At 41.3% G+C, this 23,878-nt stretch overlaps 1 protein-coding gene across 1 annotated transcript in view; it reads left to right on the forward strand.

Moving 5' to 3' along the window:
• Window positions 1-23,878, forward strand: part of SVEP1 (sushi, von Willebrand factor type A, EGF and pentraxin domain containing 1) — a 476,580-nt gene that overhangs the window by 249,272 nt on the left and 203,430 nt on the right. The window contains exons 18-19 of the mRNA XM_077250467.1: window positions 6,162-6,323; window positions 14,704-14,865. Of these exons, the coding sequence (XP_077106582.1) occupies window positions 6,162-6,323; window positions 14,704-14,865 (324 nt within the window). The remainder of the gene's footprint in view (window positions 1-6,161; window positions 6,324-14,703; window positions 14,866-23,878) is intronic.

Genomic DNA, 23,878 nt, shown 5'->3' on the forward strand with positions numbered 1-23,878 from the left:
CTTGTGCCCCTGCCCATTATTGAGGTGCCGTTCGAGAGGATTGCCATGGACTTGGTCGATCCCTTAGTTAAATCAGCCCGGGGCCATCAGTATATATTAGTCATCCTGGACTATGCCACACGCTATCCTGAGGCAATTCCTCTGAGAAATTCTTCCTCGAAGAGTATAGCCCGCGAGTTGGTCCATGTCTTTTCCCGGACAGGTCTGCCGAAGGAAATCCTGACTGATCAGGGGACACCTTTCATGAGCAAGGTGATGAGGGAGTTATGCAAAGCCCTGAAAATCTCCCAGTTGAGGACCTCGGTGTACCATCCCCAGTCAGATGGCCTTGTTGAGAGATTTAACAAGACCCTGAAGAGCATGCTGAGAAAAGCTATAGAGAAAGACGGAAGAGACTGGGATTGTCTCTTACCCTATCTGATGTTTTCCATTCGTGAAGTTCCACAGGCCTCCACAGGGTTCTCACCATTTGAGCTTCTATATGGCCGACATCCGCGAGGACTCCTGGATATAGCCAAGGAAACCTGGGAAGCCGAAGTCACGCCCCACAGAAGCGTCATTGAGCATGTGGCCCAGATGCAGCAGAGGATTGCAAAGGTGATGCCTATTGTGAAAGAACACCTCCTCCAGGCACAAGAAGCTCAGGTCAGAGTCTACAACCGGTCTGCAAGAGTGAGGCAGTTCAATCCGGGAGACCGAGTTCTTGTGTTAGTTCCGACGGTGGAGAGCAAGTTCTTGGCCAAATGGCAAGGGCCATATGAGGTTGTCGAGAAGCTTGGGGAAGTAAATTATAAAATTCACCAACCAGGAAGATGGAAACCATTCCAAGTATACCATGTCAACCTCATCAAGCCGTGGCAAGATAGAGAGCCGACAGTAACTCCATCGCTGTTAAGCAACCCAGAAGGTGAGGTTGGAGTGGTTACTATAGCGGAGACACTATCAAAGACCCAGAAACAGCAGTGCCGGGAGTTACTCCAGAAAAACAGGGACCTGTTTTCAGAGTTGCCAGGACACACAAAGGTCATAGAGCACGAGGTCCTAACAGAGCCACATGTGCGAGTGAACATGAAGCCCTATCGTATTCCTGAGGCTCGTCGAGAAGTTATCTCCAAGGAAGTGGAACGTATGTTGAAGCTTGGAGTCATTGAGGAATCCAAGAGCGGTTGGTCGAGTCCGATTGTCCTGGTCCCAAAACCTGATGGAGAGTGGAGGTTTTGCAACGACTATCGGAAGTTGAATGAGGTCTCCAAGTTTGACGCTTATCCCATGCCCCGCATTGATAAGCTCATCGAAAGGCTTGGGCCCGCCAGGTACATAACCACCTTGGATTTGACGATGGGGTATTGGCAGATCCCCATGGCACAGGAAGCCAAGGAGAAGACGGCGTTTTCTACACCAGATGGATGTTTACAGTATGTCCGGATGCCGTTTGGCCTACAGGGAGCTCCGGCGACCTTTCAGAGGGCTATGGATAGAATCCTTGCACCCCATAAGGCATACGCTGCTGCGTACCTGGATGATATCGTCATCTTTAGCCCGGACTGGGAGAGTCATCTGGAAAAGGTCCAAGCGGTGTTTGATGCTATAAGAGAGGCCGGATTTACAATAAACCCGAAGAAGTGTGCCTTGGGTAAAGAAGAAGCTAAGTACCTTGGATACATAGTGGGTCGTGGAGAAATAAAACCCCAAATCAGTAAAGTGGAGACAATTCAAACATGGCCAAAACCAGTTTCCAAGAAGCAAGTTAAAACCTTCCTGGGAATCGTGGGATATTACAGGAGGTTCATCCCAAACTTCGCCACGATGGCTGCGCCTCTGACTGACCTGTTAAAAGGGACAAAATCAGTAATGGTTAAGTGGTCCGAAGAAACAGAGTCAGCCTTCCAAGAAATGAAAGAGGCTTTGTGTAAGCAACCCGTTCTGATGGCTCCAGACTTTAATAAAGAATTTATTCTTCAGACAGATGCCTCAGATTTTGGGGTAGGAGCAGTCCTTTCCCAAGAGCTACATGGGGAGGAGCATCCTGTTCTCTATCTGAGTAGAAAGCTGTCTTCATCTGAAAAGAACTACTCAGTCGTGGAAAAAGAGTGTCTGGCCATAAAGTGGGCGGTGGACACGTTACGGTACTATCTGCTGGGTCGTAAATTCAGACTAATATCTGACCATGCCCCACTTAGATGGATGAGGGAAGCAAAGGGTAGAAATGCTAGGGTCACCCGTTGGTTCTTACCCCTGCAGGACTTCAGTTTCCATGTGGAACATAGGGCCGGAAAGCTGCACGGTAATGCGGATGCCCTATCAAGAATCCCTTGTTTAGTGGGGAAAAGTGCCAAGCCCCACGGCTTTAGGCAGAGGGGGGAGGTATGTAGCATGGCTAAAGGGTGTGTAGTCGATGGGAGGTATGTGCCACATAAGTGCCTTGTTGCTGTAATGTAGCCCGGTGTATTTCTGTATTGTATATAATCATGTATATATATCTGCTTCAGGACCTGTGGTGATGTCAGACCACATGGCTAATCATGTGATGGGTTACTGGGTGTGGTTAGCTCTATTTAAGACAGGCAAATGCTCTACACAGGAGATATGTGTGGAGGTGAAGCCCTCCTGAGTGTGTTAAGGCTACAAGAGTGAGCCTGGTGGACTGGACGCTTTGTTTTCCTTTTCCTGAACTTAAGGCTATTTTGTTTGCTGTTATTTTTCCATGTGGTTTATGACGCAATAAACCCTCTGAACTTTAAAGGAACGTGCCTCCTGTGTGTCAGCCATCGCACCTGAGTGAGTGACATCCCTGCAATATATATTTCGAGAGTTTTGAGAGTTTAATGGAACCAACACATGTAATGTTCCAGATTCTCAACTAGCTCAAAGGAAGGTCAGTTTTATACTGTAGGTTCTCTAATCAGCCAAACTGTTTTAAGCTGTGCTAACATACTTACACAAGGGTTTTCAAGGGTATTCTAACCATCAATTAGCCTTCTTACACAGTTAGCAAACGCAAAGTACCATAAGAACACTGGAGTGATGGTTGTTGTTGGAAATGGGCCTCTATACACCTATGAAGATATGGCATTACAAACCAGACGTTTGCAGCTAGAATAGTCATTTACCACATTAACAATGTATAGAGTGTATGTCTGAATCATTTAATGTTAGTGTCATTGGAAAAAACTGCTTTTTTTCAAATATAAGGACATTTCTAAGTGACCATAAACTTTTAAACGGTAGTGTATATTTTCATGTTTTACATTTTAAAAATTACATAAAAGAAAATGGGTAGATGCAAATGTTTGGACACCCTGCATGGTCAAGATCTAGCAGCACCCGCTTTTGAAAGTATCACAGCTTGTAAACTGTTTTTGTAGCCAGACAAGAGTCTTTCAAATCTTGTTTGAGGAATTTTAATCCATTCTTATTTTGAAAATTCTTACAGTTTTGTGAGATTCCTGGGTTGTCTAGCATGCACTGCTATTTTGAGGTCTAGCCACTAGTGTTGAGCATTCCGATACCGCAAGTATCGGGTATCGGCCGATACTTGCGGGTATCGGAATTCCGATACCGAGATCCGATACTTTTGTGATATCGGGAATCGGTATCGGGATTAATAGCAATGTGTAAAATAAAGAATTAAAATAAAAAATATTGCTATAGTCACCTCTCCGACGCAGCCTGCACCTCACCGAGGGAACCGGCAGCCTTCTTTGCTTAAAATGCGCGCGTTTACTGCCTTCCGTGACGTCACGGCTTCTGATTGGTCGCGTGCCGCCCATGTGACCGTGACGCGACCAATCACAACAAGCCGTGATGTAATTTCAGGTCCTGAATGCCTAATTCTAGGCATTCAGGATTTGAAAATTACTTCACGGCTTCTGATTGGTCGCGTGCCGCCCATGTGACCGCGACGCGACCAATCACAACAAGCCGTGACGTAATTTCAGGTCCTGAATGCCTAATTCTAGGCATTCAGGATTTGAAAATTACGTCACGGCTTGTGATTGGTCGCGTGCTGCCCATGTGACCGCGACGCGACCAATCACAAGCCGTGACGTAATTTTCAAATCCTGAATGCCTAGAATTAGGCATTCAGGACCTAAAATTACGTCACGGCTTGTTGTGATTGGTCGTGTTGCTGTCACATTGGCGGCACGCGACCAATCAGAAGCCATGACGTCATGGAAGGCAGTAAACGCGCGCATTTTAAGCAAAGAAGGCTGCCGGTTCCCTTGGTAAGGTGCAGGCTGCGTCGGAGAGGTGAGTATAGCAATATTTTTTATTTTAATTCTTTATTTTACACAGTAATATGGATCCCAGGGCCTGAAGGAGAGTTTCCTCTCCTTCAGACCCTGGGAACCATCAGGGATACCGTCCGATACTTGAGTCCCATTGACTTGTATTGGTATCGGGTATCGGTATAGGATTAGATCCGATACTTTGCCGGTATCGGCCGATACTTTCCGATACCGATACTTTCAAGTATCGGACGGTATCGCTCAACACTACTAGCCACAGATTTAGGGGACTGTGAGGGCCATTGTAAAACCTTTAGCTTGCGCCTTTTGAGATTGTCTGTTGTGGATTTCAACATGTTTAGGATCATTATCCATTTGTAGAAGTCATCTCCTTTTCAACTTTTACATAAGGTGTTATGTTTGCATGAAGAATTTGTTGAAATTTTATTGAATCCATTTTTCCCTCTAACCGTGAAAGTTTCCCGTGGTATTTGCTGCAACACAACCCCAAAGCATGATTGATCCACCCCATGCTTAATGGTTGATGAGATGTTCTTTTCCTGAAATTCTATGCCCTTTTTTCTCCACACATACCTTTGATTATTGTGGTTCTATTTTAACCTCATCAGTCCACAGCACTTGTTTCCAAAATGCATAAGGTTGTTTAGATATTTTTTTGCATACTTCTGATGCTGAATTTCAGGTTGAGGTCACAGGAGAGGTTTTCTCCTGCTGACTCTTCCATGAAGGCCTTATTTGTGCAGGTATCTCTGAACACTAGAGCAATGTACCACAACTCCAGAGTCTGTTAAATCTTTCTGAAGGTCTTTTGCAGTCAAGCGGGAGTTCTGGTTTGCCTCACTAGCAATGCTATTAACAGCTTTCCCTGAAATTTTATTGGTCTTCCAGACCTTTTTATGACCTCCACTGTTCCTGTTAACTGCTATTTCATAATTACATTTCGAATTGAGGAAAGGGCAACTTGAAAATTCTTTGCTATCTTTTTATAGCCTTCTCCTGCTTTGTGGGCCTCCACAATTTTCATTTTCAGAGTGCTAAGCAGCGATTAGAAGAACCCATGGCTGTTGTTTTTTTTATACAAAGTTAGAGGAGGTATGGTTTTTATAAAGATGGGAAAATTGCATTACCAGGCCTCTCCAAATGATGATAATGAACAAGCCATAACCTTAGCACGCTAATTACAGTCTGAAACTTTGGTCAAAGTTACCTGAGCACACATATTTCCAAGGGTGGCCAAACTTTTGCATCGGCCTATTTTCCTTTTTTTAATTTGCAAAATATGATAATGTATATAAAATTTTTTTGCATACAATACAAAGGAAATGCATTTTAGGTCTTTTAGATAATTTCTTCTCTCATCTCTTCATTTAAAGTTTTGGAATGAACAATTAAAAATCCTTACCTGAGTCCCATAGAAAAGTTGTGGAAGGACCTAAAGTGAGCAGTTCATATAGAAAACTCTCCAGCAGTTTTGTAGGGAGGAATGGACTAAAATTCCTCCAAGCCAATGTGCTGGCTTAATTGACAATTACCGTAAACATGTAGATGCAATTATTGCAGCACAAGGAGATCACAACGGATGTTGACTGCAAAAGTTCACATACTTTTGCCACTCACAGACTCGAGATATTGAATAATTTTCCTCATTTAATAAAAATGATGAAGTCTGATATAGTTAATATATTTGTTTGATTTGGTTCTCTTTACCTACTTTTAAGACTTGTATGAAAATTTGATGTAGTGTTAGATCAATTTTATGCAGAAATATGAAAACCGTAGTGTACAGAGAAAATTGTGAATGGACAAAAACTACACACTGTTCCCCCATAAAATAATAAATACCAAATCCATTACAATGAATACTGTATAAAGGTAGATAGTGTTTTGTAAATAGTTTGTTTTAAATTTCAGCTCAGTGCAAACCAGGAACATATTCCTCAAATGGTCTTGAAACCTGCGAATCATGTCCACATGGTACTTATCAACCAGTGATGGGAGCGAAGTTCTGCATCTCCTGCCCAAAAGAAATGTCAACAGTGAAAAGAGGAGCAGTGGATATTTCAGAATGTGGAGGTTTGTAACAAGCAACAACATATCAGTACACATAGGAATTTGATGTCTTATGTATGAGTGAAGTAAGTGGGTACATAAATGTTACAGAGTGTGTTCAATTTTAATTTGTGTTATACTGCATAAAGGCAAAGTGATACTTAAGCATAAAAAATCTACTGTTTATAAAGTCAATTGATTGTGTCGATTTTGTAGAGGAGTTAAACAATCAGACATAGAGGATAAATAATGATAGACTTTTATACTGGTGTCTTAAAAAAAACACCCCCAACTTCTTCATCTCACTTATTTGCTACAGTGCTTCACATGTTTGTAAAACATGGACCTTACTTGGACTACAATACCCATGCCAACTGGTGAGTCTCCATTTTTGAGCAAGCTGTTTTATGTGCCCATGAAGCAGTAAGCTCAGGTTGGGAGACTTACCTATTGGATAGTGATTCGGGCAACACCTTAATTTCACGCACATTTGAATTTGGCCTTAGAAAGAGTGTTTACTATAGCCAAATGAACATTGATTCCATACCATTGACTGTTATGTTTTCCTTATCACTAAAGTCTAAGGGGCTACAAATGAAAAAAGACTAACACGATATATAATTACTTTGTCATCAGTTGCATACTTATGGAGCTGATGACAAATGTGAGAACATAGCCATAATAGCTAATATTCTTCAGGAAGCACTCCCACTAAGTTTTTTATTCATTGCATGTGTGCATATACAGTACAGACCAAAAGTTTGGACACACATTCTCATTTAAAGATTTTTCTGTATTTTCATGACTATGAAAATTGTACATTCACACTGAAGGCATCAAAACTATGAATTAACACATGTGGAATTATATACTTAAAGGGAACCTGTCACCCCGTTTTTTGAAGATGAGCTAAAAATAGCGTTAAATAGGGGCAGAGCTGGGCGTTACATTAGTGTCTTTGTGTGCCTTTATTACCCACCTATGCTGCCGAAATACCTTTGTAAAGTCGCCGTTTTCTGCTGTCACTCACGCTGGTCTGGTCCTATGGGCGTGGTGACAGCGCTCTGCTGCCTGGGGCTTCAGGAAAATGGCCGCCGTGATCTCCATCTGCGCACGCGCGGAATCCCGCGGCCATTTTCCTGAAGCCCCGGGCAGCAGAGCGCTCCATCTGCGCACGCGCGGCCACAGGAAAGATGGCCGCGCCCACCGGTAAACGGCTGAATAGAGCAGATTGCGCTGTTTTTCATCACCTGGGCAGTGGATTCGCCTTTTGGACATGCGCACACCACTACGCCACCAACGTAATGATGAGCAGGATTCTGGGGGAGAAACAGCGCTGTCACCACGCCCATAGGACCAGACCAGCGTGAGTTAAAGCAGAAAACGGCGACTTTACAAAGGTATTTTGGCAGCATAGGTGGGTAATAAAGGCACACAAAGACACTAATGTAACGCCCAGCTCTGCCCCTATTTAACGCTATTTTTAGCTCATCTTCAAAAAATGGGGTGACAGGTTCCCTTTAACAAAAAAGTGTGAAACAGCTGAAAATATGTCTTACATTCTAGGTTCTTCAAAGTAGCCACCTTTTGCTTTGATGACTGCTTTGCACACTCTTGGCATTCTCTTGATGAGCTTCAAGAGGTAGTTACCAGGAATGCTCTTCCAACAATTTTGAAGCAGTTCCCAGAGATGCTTAGCACTTGTTGGCCCTTTTGCCTTGACTCTGCGGTCCAGCTCACCCCAAACCATCTTGATTGGGTTCAGGCCTGGTGACTGTGGAGGCCAGGTCATCTGGCGTAGCACCCCATCACTCTCCATCTTGGTCAAATAGCCCTTACACAGCCTGGAGGTGTGTTTGGGGTCATTGTCCTGTTGAAAAATAAATGATGGTCCAACTAAACGCAAACCGGATGGAATAGCATGCTGCTGCAAGATACTGTGGTAGCCATGCTGGTTCAGTAAGCCTTCAATTTTGAATAAATCCCCAACATTGTCACCAGCAAAGCACCCCCACACCATCACACCTTCTCCTCCATGCTTCACGGTGGGAACCATGCATGTAGAGTCCATCCGTTCACCTTTTTGGCGTCGCACAAAGACACGGTGGTTGGAACCAAAGAGCTCAAATTTGGACTCATCAGACCAAAGCACAGATTTTCACTGGTCTAATGTCCATTCCTTGTGTTCTTTAGCCCAAACAAGTCTCTTCTGCTTGTTGCCTGTCCTTAGAAGTGGTTTCCTAGGAGCTATTTTACCATGAAGGCCTGCTGCACAAAGTTTCCTTTTAACAGTTGCTGTAGAGATGTGTCTGCTGCTAGAACTCTGTGTGGCATTGACCTGGTCTCTAATCTGAGCTGCTGTTAACCTGTGATTTCTGAGGCTGGTGACTCGGATAAACTTATCCTCAGAAGCAGAGGTGACTCTTGGTCTTTTTTCCTGGGGCGGTCCTCATGTGAGCCAGTTTCTTTGTAGCACTTGATGGTTTTTGCCACTGCACTTGGGGACACTTTCAAAGTTTTCCCAATTTTTCGGACTGACTGACCTTCATTTCTTAAAGTAATGATGGCCACTCCTTTTTGTTTACTAAGCTGCTTTTTTCTTGCCATAATACAAATTCTAACAGTCAATTCAGTAGGACTATCAGCTGTGTATCCACCAGACTTCTGCACATCACAATTGATGGTCCCAACCCCATTTATAGGGCAAGAAATCCCACTTATTAAACCTGACAGGGCACACCTGTGAAGTGAAAACCATTCCCGGTGACTACCTCTTGAAGCTCATCAAGAGAATGCAAGAGTGTGCAAAGCAGTCATCAAAGCAAAAGGTGGCTACTTTGAAGAACCTAGAATATGAGACATAATTTCACTTGTTTCACACTTTTTTGTTAAGTATATAACTCCACGTGTTAATTCATAGTTTTGATGCCTTCAGTGTGAATTTACAATTTTCGTAATAGTCATGAAAATACAGAAAAATCTTTAAATGAGAAGGTGTGTCCAAACTTTTGGTCTGTACTGTATGTATGTACTGTAGTGTGAGCGTATTAATACACTCTCCTACCACCATATTCTCTGAAATCAAGTGCCGTTCTTCTTCTCTTCTCAGTGATGTCATCGCTCTGCAGACTTTCTGAGTCACTCTGCACTCTGCGTTACCCAGAAGTGACTTATACAATGTTAGCATGTGGAGCATCAGAACAAGGCTCCATAGGCTTTCATTGTAAAAGAAACTTCTGGGCTCACACATAGAGCATACAGTGGCTTGCTAAAGTATAAACCACTTTTGCTTTTTAACTATTTTGTTACATTATAACTTGTGCCTAAATAGCTTTGAAATCCAATTTGTATTTGATGCATCAGCACTAAATAGTTTAAGTTGGTGAAGTTGAGTGAGAAAAATAAAGGCATAAATTTAATTTATGGGATCAAATAACTACATTTTGGCATATGCATATGTATTCACCCCTTTTGCTATAAAGCCCCTAAAAAATTCTGGTGCAAGCAATTCATTTCATAAGTCACATACTTAGTGAAAGGAAGGCCACTGTGTGCAATCTAAATGTCACATGGTCTGTCAGTATATACACACCTGTTCCGAAAGGCCACAGTGGCCTCAACACTATGAAGAGGCATCACAAACCAAACACCATGAAGACTAAGGAGATCTTCAAAAAAGTCAGGAACAAAGTTATTGAGAACTACAATTCAAGGTTGGGTTCTAAAAAAATATTCCATTCTCTGACAATCCCAAAAAACATGGTACCCCAACAAACCTGCCGAGAGTGGGCCACCCACCAAAACTCTCAGCCTGGGCCAAGAGGGCATTAATCAGAAAGGCAGTATACAGACCAAAGATAACCCTAAATGAGTTGCATAGTTCCCAAGCAGAGCCTGGATTATCTGTTCATAGGACCACAATAAGCTGTACACTCCACAGAGGTGGCCTTTAGGAAAGCGTGGGCAGAAAAAAGCCTATACTTACACAAATATTGTAAGGCTCATTGTGATTTTGCCAAAAGACATGTGAGAGACTCCCCAAATGCATAGTGGAAGGTGCTGTGGTGAGATGAGACTAAAATTTATCTTTTTGGCCACCAAGGTAAATGCTATGTCTGGCGCCAAACCAACGCAACTCATCACCCTAAGAACACCATCTCCACAGTGAAACATGGTTGTGGCAGCATCATGTTGAGGGGATGTTGTTTGACAGCAGTGAAAGGGAAATGGTCCGAGTCAAGGGAAAGATCGATGGTTTGAAATACAAGGATATTCTGGACCAAAACCTGTTTCAGTCTGTAAGTGAATTGAGACTGAGATGGAGGTTCAGCTTCCAACAGGACAATGACAGAAAGCATACTGCTAAAGCAGCACTTAAGTGGTTTAACACCATAGTGACGCAGTTAATTCTCACCTTATGACCAGACCAAATTTTTTAAATCTGACCAGTGTCACTTTGTGTGGTAATCACTCTGGAACACCTCAACGGATCCCAATGCTTCTCAGATTTTTTTGGAACATATTGTACTTCATGTTAGTGGTAAATTTTGGTTGCAGTGGTATGCATATATTTATGAAAATATGAAAATTTTTTAAAATGTTGCAATTTTTAAATATTACATTTTTATGCCTTTAAATCAGAGAGTTATGCCACACAATAATTAATAAATAACATTTACAACATGTCTACTTTACATCAGCACAATTTTTGAAACACCGTTTTTTTTTTGTTAATAAGTTAGAATGGTTCAAAGTTGATCAGCAATTTATCAATTTTCCAGCAAATTTTAGAGACCGCATCACATTTGAAGTGACTGAGGGGTCTATATAACGGAAAATACCCCAAAATGTCACCGTTCTAAAAACTGCATCCCTCCCTCAAAGTCCTCAAAATCACTTTCAAGAAGTTTATTAGCCCTTCAGGTGCTTCACAAGAATTAATGGAAGGAAAAAATGTAGCATTAGCCCCAAGCTTTTGTATTTTTACCTGTAAGTTTTTATTGAAATATTTTCATACATCACAATATACATTTAAAAAAAAATAAAATAAAAAGGCAGATATATAAACAGACAACAAGATTTAAATGGCAACAGGTTAAACCGAAAACATAATAGATATGCATTAGATTATTCTTAAAGTATTATTCAGAAGTTCTAATTTAGCTTAAGACGAGGTGAAGACTACAAGACTTACACTAAACAAAAGGGGGAAGGGGGTAAATGTGGGTTATTGGGAGGAAAAATGAGATGAATGAGTAGGTAAAAAGAGATGACTTTCAGATATTTAGAGTTATACAGAAAGTGTCCCAAGGGGACCAGATGAGATTAAATCTCTCAACCCAATTTCCATTCAAAGGAGTGTCATATTCATAATTTCTAATGTTTTGATCCTAGTGTATAGGTCGAGCAGAGACGGGGAGAGGTTTGCTTCCAATGTGAGGCTATTCAAACAACTTGCAGATGTCAATACATGCAAAAGAAGTCTAATAGTTCTCTTGGATATATTCCAGGAAAATATATTAAGTAGGAAAATGTGAGGTTCTAATGGCAGGGTCATATAAAAAAATGTAACAGGAGATAATGGACCCCAAAATTTGTTGTACAATTTCTCCCGATACCCCATATGTGGGGAAAAACTATTATTTTGACACATGGCAGGGCTCGGAAGGGAAGCAGCACTTTTTGGAAGCAAAAATGGCTGAAATCGATAGTGCACGCCATGTTGCATTTTAAGCCCCTGATGTGAATAAACGGAAATCTCCGCACAAGTGACCACACTTTGGAAACTATACCCCTCAAAGTCTTCAGGGACATACCAAGTATTTTAAACCCAAAAATACTAAACAGAATTTGATAACATTAGGTCATCTTAGTGAATATGTCATCATTAATGTTGAGTGCAAGTGCTCGCTATTTAAGTTTGCATCGGAATGCTCATGTAGTCACCAAGAATCGCAGGTGTTTGAGCTACACAGATGCAAACTCGAGTAGCCAACACTTGCTCTCAACACTAGCCGTCATATCGTCATCATTTTTCTTTCTTTTGAAAAAATACTAACCCCAATGCTAACACTAACCATAGCCCAACTATAACCTAACCCTAGCCCAACCCTAACCCTAGCCCCATCTAAGTCTATCCCAACCCTAACTCTAGCTCAAACCTAACCATAAGCCCAACCATAACCCTAACCCTAATGGCAAAGAAAGAAAAAAAAATTTAGAATTAAAAAAATGTAATCTGACTAAGGAGATGACACAGGGTGAATGACATGCTAATTATTGACTTTTCTTTACTGTGATAGGGTCTATCACACTGATCAAAAGTACAGATGAGCGAGTTAGTTCGGAGAAGGTTCACCAATCTCAAGGTCACCTCAGACCTTGTACATTCAGATTTGTGTTCAGATTCCAGAGCATTTTCCTCAAAATCGGCAAAATTTGGCCGAAGTTCGGTAAATGATTTAAGTTTCCACTAATGCTTTTGTTAGGATTTTGGCTAGGATATTGGATCTGTATGGTGGGTGGGGGAGACGTGTTTGATGTGAGGAGAGGAGAGGTCAGAGGAGTGGCGGACTCATTCTTTTTTTTAATTAACTTAATGTGTGGAAAATAAGGCAGTCAATCAGGGCGCAGAAACCATCCACAACGTGCAGACACAAGAGCTTGTGTCACATGTCCCTCTCCATACAAAAAGAGGACATGTGGCTTCAGTGTCATTTTGTGAATGTAAGGCTGCATGCATACAGGTCGTATTTGCGGATTTCCTATGGTGTTTCCCACTCTGTCATCTGTGTGACAGCACGAGAAACACCGGCGGTTCTGATCGGCAGTAACTTTACTGCCTGTAAGATTATTATTGATGGTCAGAGTGCTACGGGGTCACGCTGTCGGATGTCAGCATGACCCTGCAACTGTGACTGTGACCAACAGTAAAAAGCTTACTGCCATTCAGGGGCATCGGCTAATGAGAGACTACTACTCTCATCGGCTGACGCATGCTGTCACTGATTACAGAGAGAGCAGGCGGCGGCTGATTGAGCACAGGCACAGACTGATTAGTGCACCAAAGTAAAAAATAAAGAAGTTAATATAAGAAATAAATATTTACATAAAAAAGAAAAACAAAGTATATACTCACATTACAACTAATCCCTGAAGCCCTTGTCTCCTGTAAAAAATAAAAAATAAAAAAACACAATATGGTTCCCTTAATGCCTAACGCATGATGCCCATGTCCCCTGGAAAAGAAAAACAATAAACCTCTATATCCCTCACCTATCTGGCGTAATCCGTATTGTCTGGGGGCCTTACATGAACTGATGCAAACCCTCAAAAAAACAGTAAAATTCCAGGTTGTGAGGTAGCAAAACACAAAAAATGCCAAGGGGGTGAATACTTTCTCAAGCCACTGTAGAGTGAGCTGCCTAGTCACAATTGCTGTGACTTCCTGAGAAGTTGAGCAAAACGGCGCTGTATCCAGGAAAAAGCAGTGGTAGGTGAGTATATTAATTCACTCACACTACATTGGATGCACATACACACATTTAATGAATAAAAAACTTCTATGGAGTGCTTTTCAAAGGGGGATTCGAATAACACATGTGACAGCAGCTTATGAAGTCACTTGTTGATTAGTGGGGATTTAAATGACAGGACCCCCACAACAAATGAAGGGACTTGTATTATTCTTCTACTGCTTCAAAATAAAAATATTTTTATAAAACTTTACTATGTTATGTTATCTGGGACCTATATACAGTATCTCACAAAAGTGAATACATTTCTGTAAATATTTGATGATATCATTTCATGGGACAACACTGAAGATATGACATTTTGATACAATGTAAAGTAGTCACTGTACAGCTTGTATAACAGTGTAAATTTGGTGGGCTCTCTAAATAACTCAACACACAGCCATTAATACTGTTACACAAGCTGTACACTGACTACTTTACATTGTATCAGTGTTATATCTTCAGTGTTGTCCCATGAAAAGACATAATACAATATTTGAAAAAATGTCAGGGGTGTAATCATTTTTGTGAGATATTGTATATATTTAATTCATACATTAATATCTTACCAAAATTCTACAGTGACAGGTGACTTTTTATAGGTCATGAATCTTAATACTTGTCATGATTAATAGTTCAAAAACTTTAAATATGTGAAATATATCTTTATTTAAAATAATTATTTTAAAAATAACAAATTATAGCAAAAAAATAAGCATTTAAAATAAACTAAAACATTTTTGGGTTGCTCTTCAGACTACTTGTCAATTAAAAGAGCTGTCAGTGATTTTTTGAGGGGCATTTATTTAATGCAGTATATACACTTTGTTTTCTCATGGTTCCAAATTTTAATAAATTAATTTTAACATCCTGTATTTACATTGAAGTGCCCTGCCATGCCGGTGAGTTTTCACGATCTGGACTGGTGCCATGCTTTCCTTGTCCAAGGGACTACTATCAACCAGAACCAGGGAAATCTTATTGCCTGTCATGTCCATTTTACGGAACGACGACTATGACTGGAGCCAGATCGATAACAGACTGTTCAAGTAAGCTGCCTTTTGTGCTTTTTGGAATTCTGAGTCAGTATTAAAAGAGCTTGTTAGCTTGTTTTCTATGGAACTGAGCAATACACTTGGCCTATAATTCTGCTACAAAGAAATGCTGGCTCTTATATAATGGTAGGTGGTAAAGGCATAAATAAAAATAGTAATAATATTCAGAGGATACATGTACAAACACAACAACAGACAACTTTTCTCCTTCAATATCACATAAGTTGTAGCAATGGTCATGTCATTTATGGCACACAATTGTAAATTATATGTAAATGTGTAATTTTGTGAGATCTCTAAGCAGCTCATTCAAAAGTACAGGTGCTTCTCATAAAATTAGAATATCAAAAAGTTAATTTATTTCTGATCTTCAATACAAAAAGTGAAACTCATATATTCTATAGAGTCATTACAAACAGAGTGATCCATTTCAAGTGTTTATTTCTGTTAATGTTGATGATTATGGCTTACAGCAAATGAAAACCCAAAAGTCATTATCTCAGAAAATTAGAATAATTAACAAAACACACCCTGCAAAGGCTTCCTAAGCATTTAAAAAGGTTCTTTGAGTCCAGCAACATCCCACTCCTTGTGAATCTCCCCCAAATTTTTGAATGGCCTTTTCTTAACAATGCTTTCAAGGCTGCGGTTATCCTGGTTGCTTGTGCACCTTTTTTAGCACACTTTTTTCCACTCAACTTTTTCATTAACATGCTTGGATACAGCACAGCCAGCTTCCTTAGCAATAACCTTTTTTGGCTTACCCTCCTTATGGACATCTGTCAAGTCAGCAGTCTTCCCCATGATTGTGGAGGGACATTTTTAAATGCTTAGGAAACTTTTGCAGGTGTGTTTTGTTAATTATTATAATTTTCTGAGATAATGACTTTTGGGTTTTCATTGGCTGTAAGCCATAATCATCAACATTAACAGAAATAAACACTTGAAATAGAGCACTCTGTTTGTAATGACTATATAATATGAATTCCACGTGTTTTATTTAAGAACTGAAATAAATTAACTTTTTGATGATATTCTAATTTCGTGAGAAGCACCTGTACAGGTCCTTCTCAAAAAATTAGCATATAGTGTTAAATTTCATTATTTACCATAATGTAATGATTACAATTAAACTTTCATATATTATAGATTCATTATCCACCAACTGAAATTTGTCAGGTCTTTTATTGTTTTAATACTGATGATTTTGGCATACAACTCCTGATAACCCAAAAAACCTGTCTCAATAAATTAGCATATCAAGAAAAGGTTCTCTAAACGACCTATTACCCTAATCTTCTGAATCAACTAATTAACTCTAAACACATGCAAAAGATACCTGAGGCTTTTAAAAACTCCCTGCCTGGTTCATTACTCAAAACCCCCATCATGGGTAAGACTAGCGACCTGACAGATGTCAAGAAGGCCATCATTGACACCCTCAAGCAAGAGGGTAAGACCCAGAAAGAAATTTCTCAACAAATAGGCTGTTCCCAGAGTGCTGTATCAAGGCACCTCAATGGTAAGTCTGTTGGAAGGAAACAATGTGGCAGAAAACGCTGTACAACGAGAAGAGGTGACCGGACCCTGAGGAAGATTGTGGAGAATGACCGATTCCAGACCTTGGGGAACCTGAGGAAGCAGTGGACTGAGTCTGGTGTGGAAACATCCAGAGCCACCGTGCACAGGCGTGTGCAGGAAATGGGCTACAGGTGCCGCATTCCCCAGGTAAAGCCACTTTTGAACCATAAACAGCGGCAGAAGCGCCTGACCTGGGCTACAGAGAAGCAGCACTGGACTGTTGCTAAGTGGTCCCAAGTACTTTTTTCTGATGAAAGCAAATTTTGCATGTCATTCGGAAATCAAGGTGCCAGAGTCTGGAGGAAGACTGGGGAGAAGGAAATGCCAAAATGCCTGAAGTCCATTGTCAAGTACCCACAGTCAGTGATGGTGTGGGGTGCCATGTCAGCTGCTGGTGTTGGTCCACTGTGTTTCATCAAGGGCAGGGTCAATGCAGCTAGCTATCAGGAGATTTTGGAGCACTTCATGCTTCCATCGGCTGAAATGCTTTATGGAGATGAAGATTTCATTTTTCAGCACGACCTGGCACCTGCTCACAGTGCCAAAACCACTGGTAAATGGTTTACTGACCATGGTATTACTGTGCTCAATTGGCCTGCCAACTCTCCTGACCTGAACCCCATAGAGAATCTGTGGGATATTGTGAAGAGAAAGTTGAGAGACGCAAGACCCAACACTCTGGATGAGCTTAAGGCCGCTATTGAAGCATCCTGGGCCTCCATAACATCTCAGCAGTGTCACAGGCTGATTGCCTCCATGCCACGCCGCATTTAAGCAGTCATTTCTGCCAAAGGATTCCCGACCAAGTATTGAGTGCATAACTGAACATTATTATTTGATGGTTTTTTTGTTTGTTATTAAAAAACACTTTTATTTGAGTGGACGGGTGAAATATGCTAATTTATTGAGACAGGTTTTTTGGGTTATCAGGAGTTGTATGCCAAAATCATCAGTATTAAAACAATAAAAGACCTGACAAATTTCAGTTGGTGGATAATGAATCTATAATATATGAAAGTTTAATTGTAATCATTACATTTATGGTAAATAATGAAATTTAACACTATATGCTAATTTTTTGAGAAGGACCTGTAGATGTAATAAGCTAGCCCTGAGGCTTTATTCACATGTCAGTATTTTTAATCAGGATTTCAGTAGTATTTGTATGCCAAAGCCAAGAGTTTCTCCAAAGCACAGAAATTATAAGTTTTCTCTGTAAGTTTCACTCCTGGATTTGGCATACAAACATTGATGAAAAATACTGACCAACTACTGACTTTTGAATGAGCCCTAAGACAGTAACAACTGGGAGCAACAAAAATGCCATTGAAAACATGGTTAAACTCTACATGTGAAACCAGCCTGTATATCAAAATCTAGTCAGAATAAACCCACAACTCTTGGCGTATGGCTAAGTTCACACAGGCATATTAAAAAGTCACATGGGTTTTGTATACTCCAGCAGTGAGTTCATTTTATAAGACGAAAAATTGTTTACTATGTTAAAGAATTGAAATGTATTCATAAAAATTGGATGCTATACAGTCAATCCGTATGACATCCGATATATTATGTGCACCCAAAAACTTGAATAGGCAAGTCTCATCTAAAACACAATGATATTTGGGCAGTGAAAAAAGGCATAATTTGAACAGCCTTATTGAATAACATTGGTCCAAGTAATACTAATTACCGTATATACTCGAGTATTTTTTGGGCTGAAAGTGACCCTCTCGGCTTATACTCGAGTCAGTGTCGGCGTGGGATCGGCGGGTGAGGGGGAGCAGTGGCTGTCACATACCCACCTGCTCCTGGTGCTTTCCCTGCATATCCCATGGTCTCTGGGCAACTCTTCCTGTGTTCAGCGGTCACGTGGTACCGCTCATTAAAGTAATGAATATGCACCATATTCATTACTGTAATGAGCGGTACGTGACCGCTGAACACAGGAAGATGCCACCAGCTCCCGGAGACCATCTGACCGTGAGACGCTGCCAGGGACCGTGCCGGGAGCATGTGAGTATATCGGGGGAGGTGAGCATTGCGTGATAGTCACCTTCCTCGTTCCACCGCTGCGCGCTGCTCTGTCTTCCGTCCTCTGGCTGTGACTGTTCAGGTCAGAGGGCGCGATGACGCGATTAGTGTGCGCTGCCCTCTGCCTGAACAGTCAGTGCAGAGGATGGAAGACAGAGCAGCGCGCAGCGGTGGAACGTGGAAGGTGACTATCGCAAGTGCCGGGGGCCTGGGTGAAGAGAGGTGAGAATGTGATTTTTTTATTTTAATCGCAGCAACAGCAAATGGGGCAAATGTGTGGAGCATCTTATGGAGCCACAATGTATGGGGCCACAATGTATGGGGCCACAATGTATGGAGCCACAATGTATGGAGCCACAATGTATGGGGCCACAATGTATAGAGCCACAATGTATGGAGCCACAATGTATGGGGCCACAATGTATGGGGCTACAATGTATGGAGCCACAATGTATGGGGCCACAGTGTATGGGGCCACAATGTATGGAGCCACAATGTATGGGGCCACAATGTATGGAGCATCTCATGGGGCCATAATGTGTGGAGCATCTTATGGGGAATAATGTTTTGAGCATCTTATGGAGCCATAATGTATGGAGCATCCTATGGGGCCATAATGTATGGAGCATCTTGTGGGGCCATAATGTATGGAGCATCTTATTGGGCCATAATGTATGGAGCATCTTATGGGGCCATAATGTATGGTGCATCCTATGGGGCCATAATGTATGGAGCATCTTATTGGGCCATAATGTATGGATCATCTTATGGGGCCCATCATGAGCTGTATGGAGCATTATATGGGGCTCCTGATTCAATATGGATATTCAAAAACACTTAACCTACTGATGTCTCAATTAATTTTACTTTTATTGGTATCTATTTTTATTTTTGACATTTACCGGTAGCTGCTGCATTTTCCACCCTAAGCTTATACTCGAGTCAATAAGTTTTCCCAGTTTTTTGTGGCAAAATTAGGGGGGGTCGGCTTATACTCGGGTCGGCTTATACTCAAGTATATACGGTACTTATAATAGACTGGTAGAATGATATTTAACAGGCGGAAAAGCAAGATTCTACATCTGGGCAATAAAAATCAAAATTACATCTACAGAATGGAAGGAATGCAACTAAACAACAGCACATGTGAAAAAGACTTGGGTAAACTAATAGATCACAAACTGCACATAAGTCAACAGTGTGATGCAGCAGCAAAAAAGGCAAACACAGTTCTAGGATGTATTAAGAGAAGCTTGGAGTCTAGATCATGTGAAGTAATTATCCCCCTCTACTCCTCGTTGATTAGACCTCATCTGGAATACTGTGTCCAGTTCTAGGCACCACATGACTTTGGAGGTCTTTTCCAACTCTAGCATTCTACTATTCAATGAAGATTCTATAAGTGATATATTCTATAATTGTATAGATTTACATTCTATAAGTCAATTTTTTTTCACGGACAGCACTCAGACCAAAAATATGGATGTGTGAACTTAGCTTAAGGGTACATTTCCACTGGCGAGGAAAACGGACGAGTGCAATCCGATAAAAAATCGGATTGCACTCGGACCAATGTTATTCAATAGGTGTCTTTTCATTTGCGATTTTTTTCTCGGCCGAAATCGGACTGAGAAAAAAATCGCAGCTTGCTGCGATTTGCTGCGAGTCTCGGACGAGACTCGCCAATGCAAGTCAATGGGTGCGAGAAAAAAATCGCACAGCACTCGCACCATGCGAGTTCTGTCCGATTTTTACGCACCGGTGTCCTTTGAAAAGCCGGCAATTCAGCGCGGTGTACAGTAAAATCACACTGACAGGTTAGAATAGACTAGATATATACACATAGAATGTGTATATATACATATATATATGTCAGTGAGACACCTATATATGTATATTTATATTTAATGCAGCGCTAGATAGCATAAAAGCCGCTAATTCAATTGCCGGCTTTTCATTTCTCCTACACAAACCCGACATGATATGAGACATGGTTTACATACAGTAAACCATCTCATATCCCCTTTTTTTTGGCATATTCCACACTACTAATGTTAGTAGTGTGTATGTGCAAAATTTGGCCGCTGTAGCTGCTCAAATAAAGGGTTAAATGGCGGAAAAAATTGGCGTGGGCTCCCGCGCAATTTTCTCCGCCAGAGTGGTAAAGCCAGTGACTGAGGGCAGATATTAATAGCCAGGAGAGGGTCCATGGTTATTGGCCCCCCCGTGGCTAAAAACATCTGCCCCCAGCCACCCCAGAAAAGGCACATCTGGAAGATGCGCCTATTCTGGCACTTGGCCACTCTCTTCCCACTCCCGTGTAGCGGTGGGATATGGGGTAATGAAGGGTTAATGCCACCTTGCTATTGTAAGGTGACATTAAGCCAGATTAATAATCGAGAGGCGTCAATTATGACACCTATCCATTATTAATCCAATTGTTTGAAAGGGTTAAGAAACACACACACACATGATTTAAAAGTATTTTAATGAAATAAACACGGCGGTTGTTTTAATATTTTATTGCTCTCTCAATCCATTTGCAGACCCTCGCTTGGCAAAACAATAAACACACAATATGCATACCTTCTGCTGACCCGTCACGTCCCACGAAGTAATCCATCTGAAGGGGTTAAAATAATTTACAAGCAGGAGCCCTGCAAAAGCAGCTATGCTCGTGCTTGTAAGCCCCGGCGAATGAAGGAAATGTAGGTCATTGACCTACATTTCCTTCAGTCGCGGTGATGCGCCCCCTGGTGGATGTCCTCATATGACCTGGAGCGTGGGAAAAAGTTCCCAGGCTGCAGTTCATGAGAACATCCAGCAGGGGTGCATAACCGCGACTGAATGTAAGTATAGATCACTCTGCTTTCCTTTCAGCACCCGGGGATTACAGGCACGAGCGAGTGGTTTATCGCAGCTCGTGCCTGTAATATTAGTTAACCCCTTCAGATGGATTACCTCGTGGGACGTGACAGTTCATCAGAGAGGGTATGTATATTGTGTGTTTATTGTTTTGCCAAGCGAGGGTGTTCCTGATGGAATGAGAGAGCAATAAAATACTAAAACAACCTGTTTGTTTCTTTCATTAAAATACTTTTAAATCGTGTGTGTGTGTTTTTTAACCCTTTCAAACAATTGGATTAATAATGGATAGGTGTCATAATTGACGCCTCTCCATTATTAATCTGGCTTAATGTCACCTTACAATAGCAAGGTGGCATTAACCCTTCATTACCCCATATCCCACCGCTACAGGGAGTGGGAAGAGAGTGGCCAAGTGCCAGAATAGGCGCATCTTCCAGATGTGCCTTCTCTGGGGTGGCTGGGGGCAGATGTTTTTAGCCACGGGGGGGGGGGGGGGCAATAACCATGGACCCTCTCCTGGCTATTAATATCTGCCATCAGTCACTGGCTTTACCACTCTGGCGGAGAAAATTGCGCGGGAGCCCACGCCAATTTTTTCCGCCATTTAACCCTTTATTTGAGCAGCTACAGCGGCCAAATTTTGCACATACACACTACTAACATTAGTAGTGTGGAATATGCCAAAAAAAAGGGGATATGAGATGGTTTACTGTATGTAAACCATGTCTCATATCATGTCGGGTTTGTGAAGGAGAGAGCAAAAGCCGGCAATTGAATTAGCGGCTTTTATGCTATCTAGCGCTGCATTAAATATAAATATACATATTTAGGTGTCTCACTGACATATATATATGTATATATACACATTCTATGTGCATATATCTACTCTATTCTAACCTGTCAGTGTGATTTTACTGTACACGGCGCTGATTTGCCGGCTTTTCAAAGGACACTGGTGCGTAAAAATCGGACAGCAATACGGATGTCATACTGATGTCATACGGATGATGCGATTAAAAATCGCATTGCATTCGCATGACACTTGCATGACACTCGCATGACAATCGCATACGTTACATCCGTTTTTTCGGTCCAGATTACGGACCGATTTGTCTCTCGCCAGTGGAAATGTACCCTAATACTCTTTTTTAACAAGATGAGGTTGTCATCCTAAGATCATTATTTCCATGTTATTGATCTTCCTAAGCAAATATTGTTAATAATGGTATATAAAAAAAGGTTCTTTGAAAATATCAGTGAGCCAACAAATTAGTAAAAATATAGAAAATATTCACACAAGCTGTGCAAACTTAGAAAAAGAAAAGAACAAGATTTCCTGTAAATTAGGGAAGAGCATCATTAAAATGGTATGAACTAATGTACACCTTGCTCAAGACTGAGTTATAGTATTCCTTTTAATCTGAGAAATTGCATGCAGAGTGTTGTATGTGAGTGATGGTTCATTATATCATATTCATATGTTAGATTGTATTACTTATTTTATTACTTTTTTTCTTGTATATATGATTAGACTATACAATTAAACATAGAGCTATGGTTGTCATTAGAGGTTATTCTATGTTTGTTACAATGGAAGGCAATACATTTCACATATAGTATTGAGCATTCCGATACTGCAAATATCGGGTATCGGCCGATATTTGCTGTATCGGAATTCCGATACCGTGTTCCGATATTTTTGCGATATCGGAAATCGGAATCGGAAGTGTGCGGTGCGTATGGTTCCCATGGTCTGGAGGAGAGGAGACTCTCCTTCAGGCCCTGGGATCCATATTCATGTAAAAAATAAATAATAAAAATAAAAAATATTGATATACTCACCCCTCCGGCGGACCCTGGACCTTAGCGATGTAACCGGCAGCTTCCGTTCCTAAGAATGAGTGAGTGTAGGGCCTGCGATGACGTCGCGGCTTGTGATTGGTCGCGTGAGCGGTCACATGAGTGGTCACGTGACCAATCACAAGCCGCGACGTCATCGAAGGTCCTTCACTCTGCATTCTTAGGGAACGGAGGCAGACGCTTGGACCGGTGAGAGCCGGGGCCGTCAGAGGGGTGAGTATATCAATATTTTTTATTTTTATTCTTTATTTTATACATGAATATGGATCCCAGGGCCTGAAGGAGAGTCTCCTCTCCTTCAGACCCTGGGAACCATTCCGATATTTTGTGTCCCATTGATATGCATTGGTATCGGGTATCGGTATCGGCGATATCCGATACTTTTTGGGCATCAGCCTATCCAATCTGATACTGATACCTTTGCATATCGGAAGGTATCGCTCAACACTATTCACATATCATTTCTTTTTATATCAGCGGAAAGTGGCTATTCAGTGAGGAGGAATCATGTTTTTCATTGTTTATTATTTGCCTTTATTATAGTTCTTAAAGTAGTGAATGACATAACTGGTGGGAGATCACAATATGGCTGCCAGCTCTCCGCAGGCAAGCATAAATGTGCAGAATCCTGGATTTTGGCTATTAACTATGTGTTACTAAAGGA

This window comes from Ranitomeya variabilis, chromosome 1, assembly GCF_051348905.1.
Source record: "Ranitomeya variabilis isolate aRanVar5 chromosome 1, aRanVar5.hap1, whole genome shotgun sequence".
Classification (NCBI taxonomy): Eukaryota; Metazoa; Chordata; class Amphibia; order Anura; family Dendrobatidae; genus Ranitomeya; species Ranitomeya variabilis.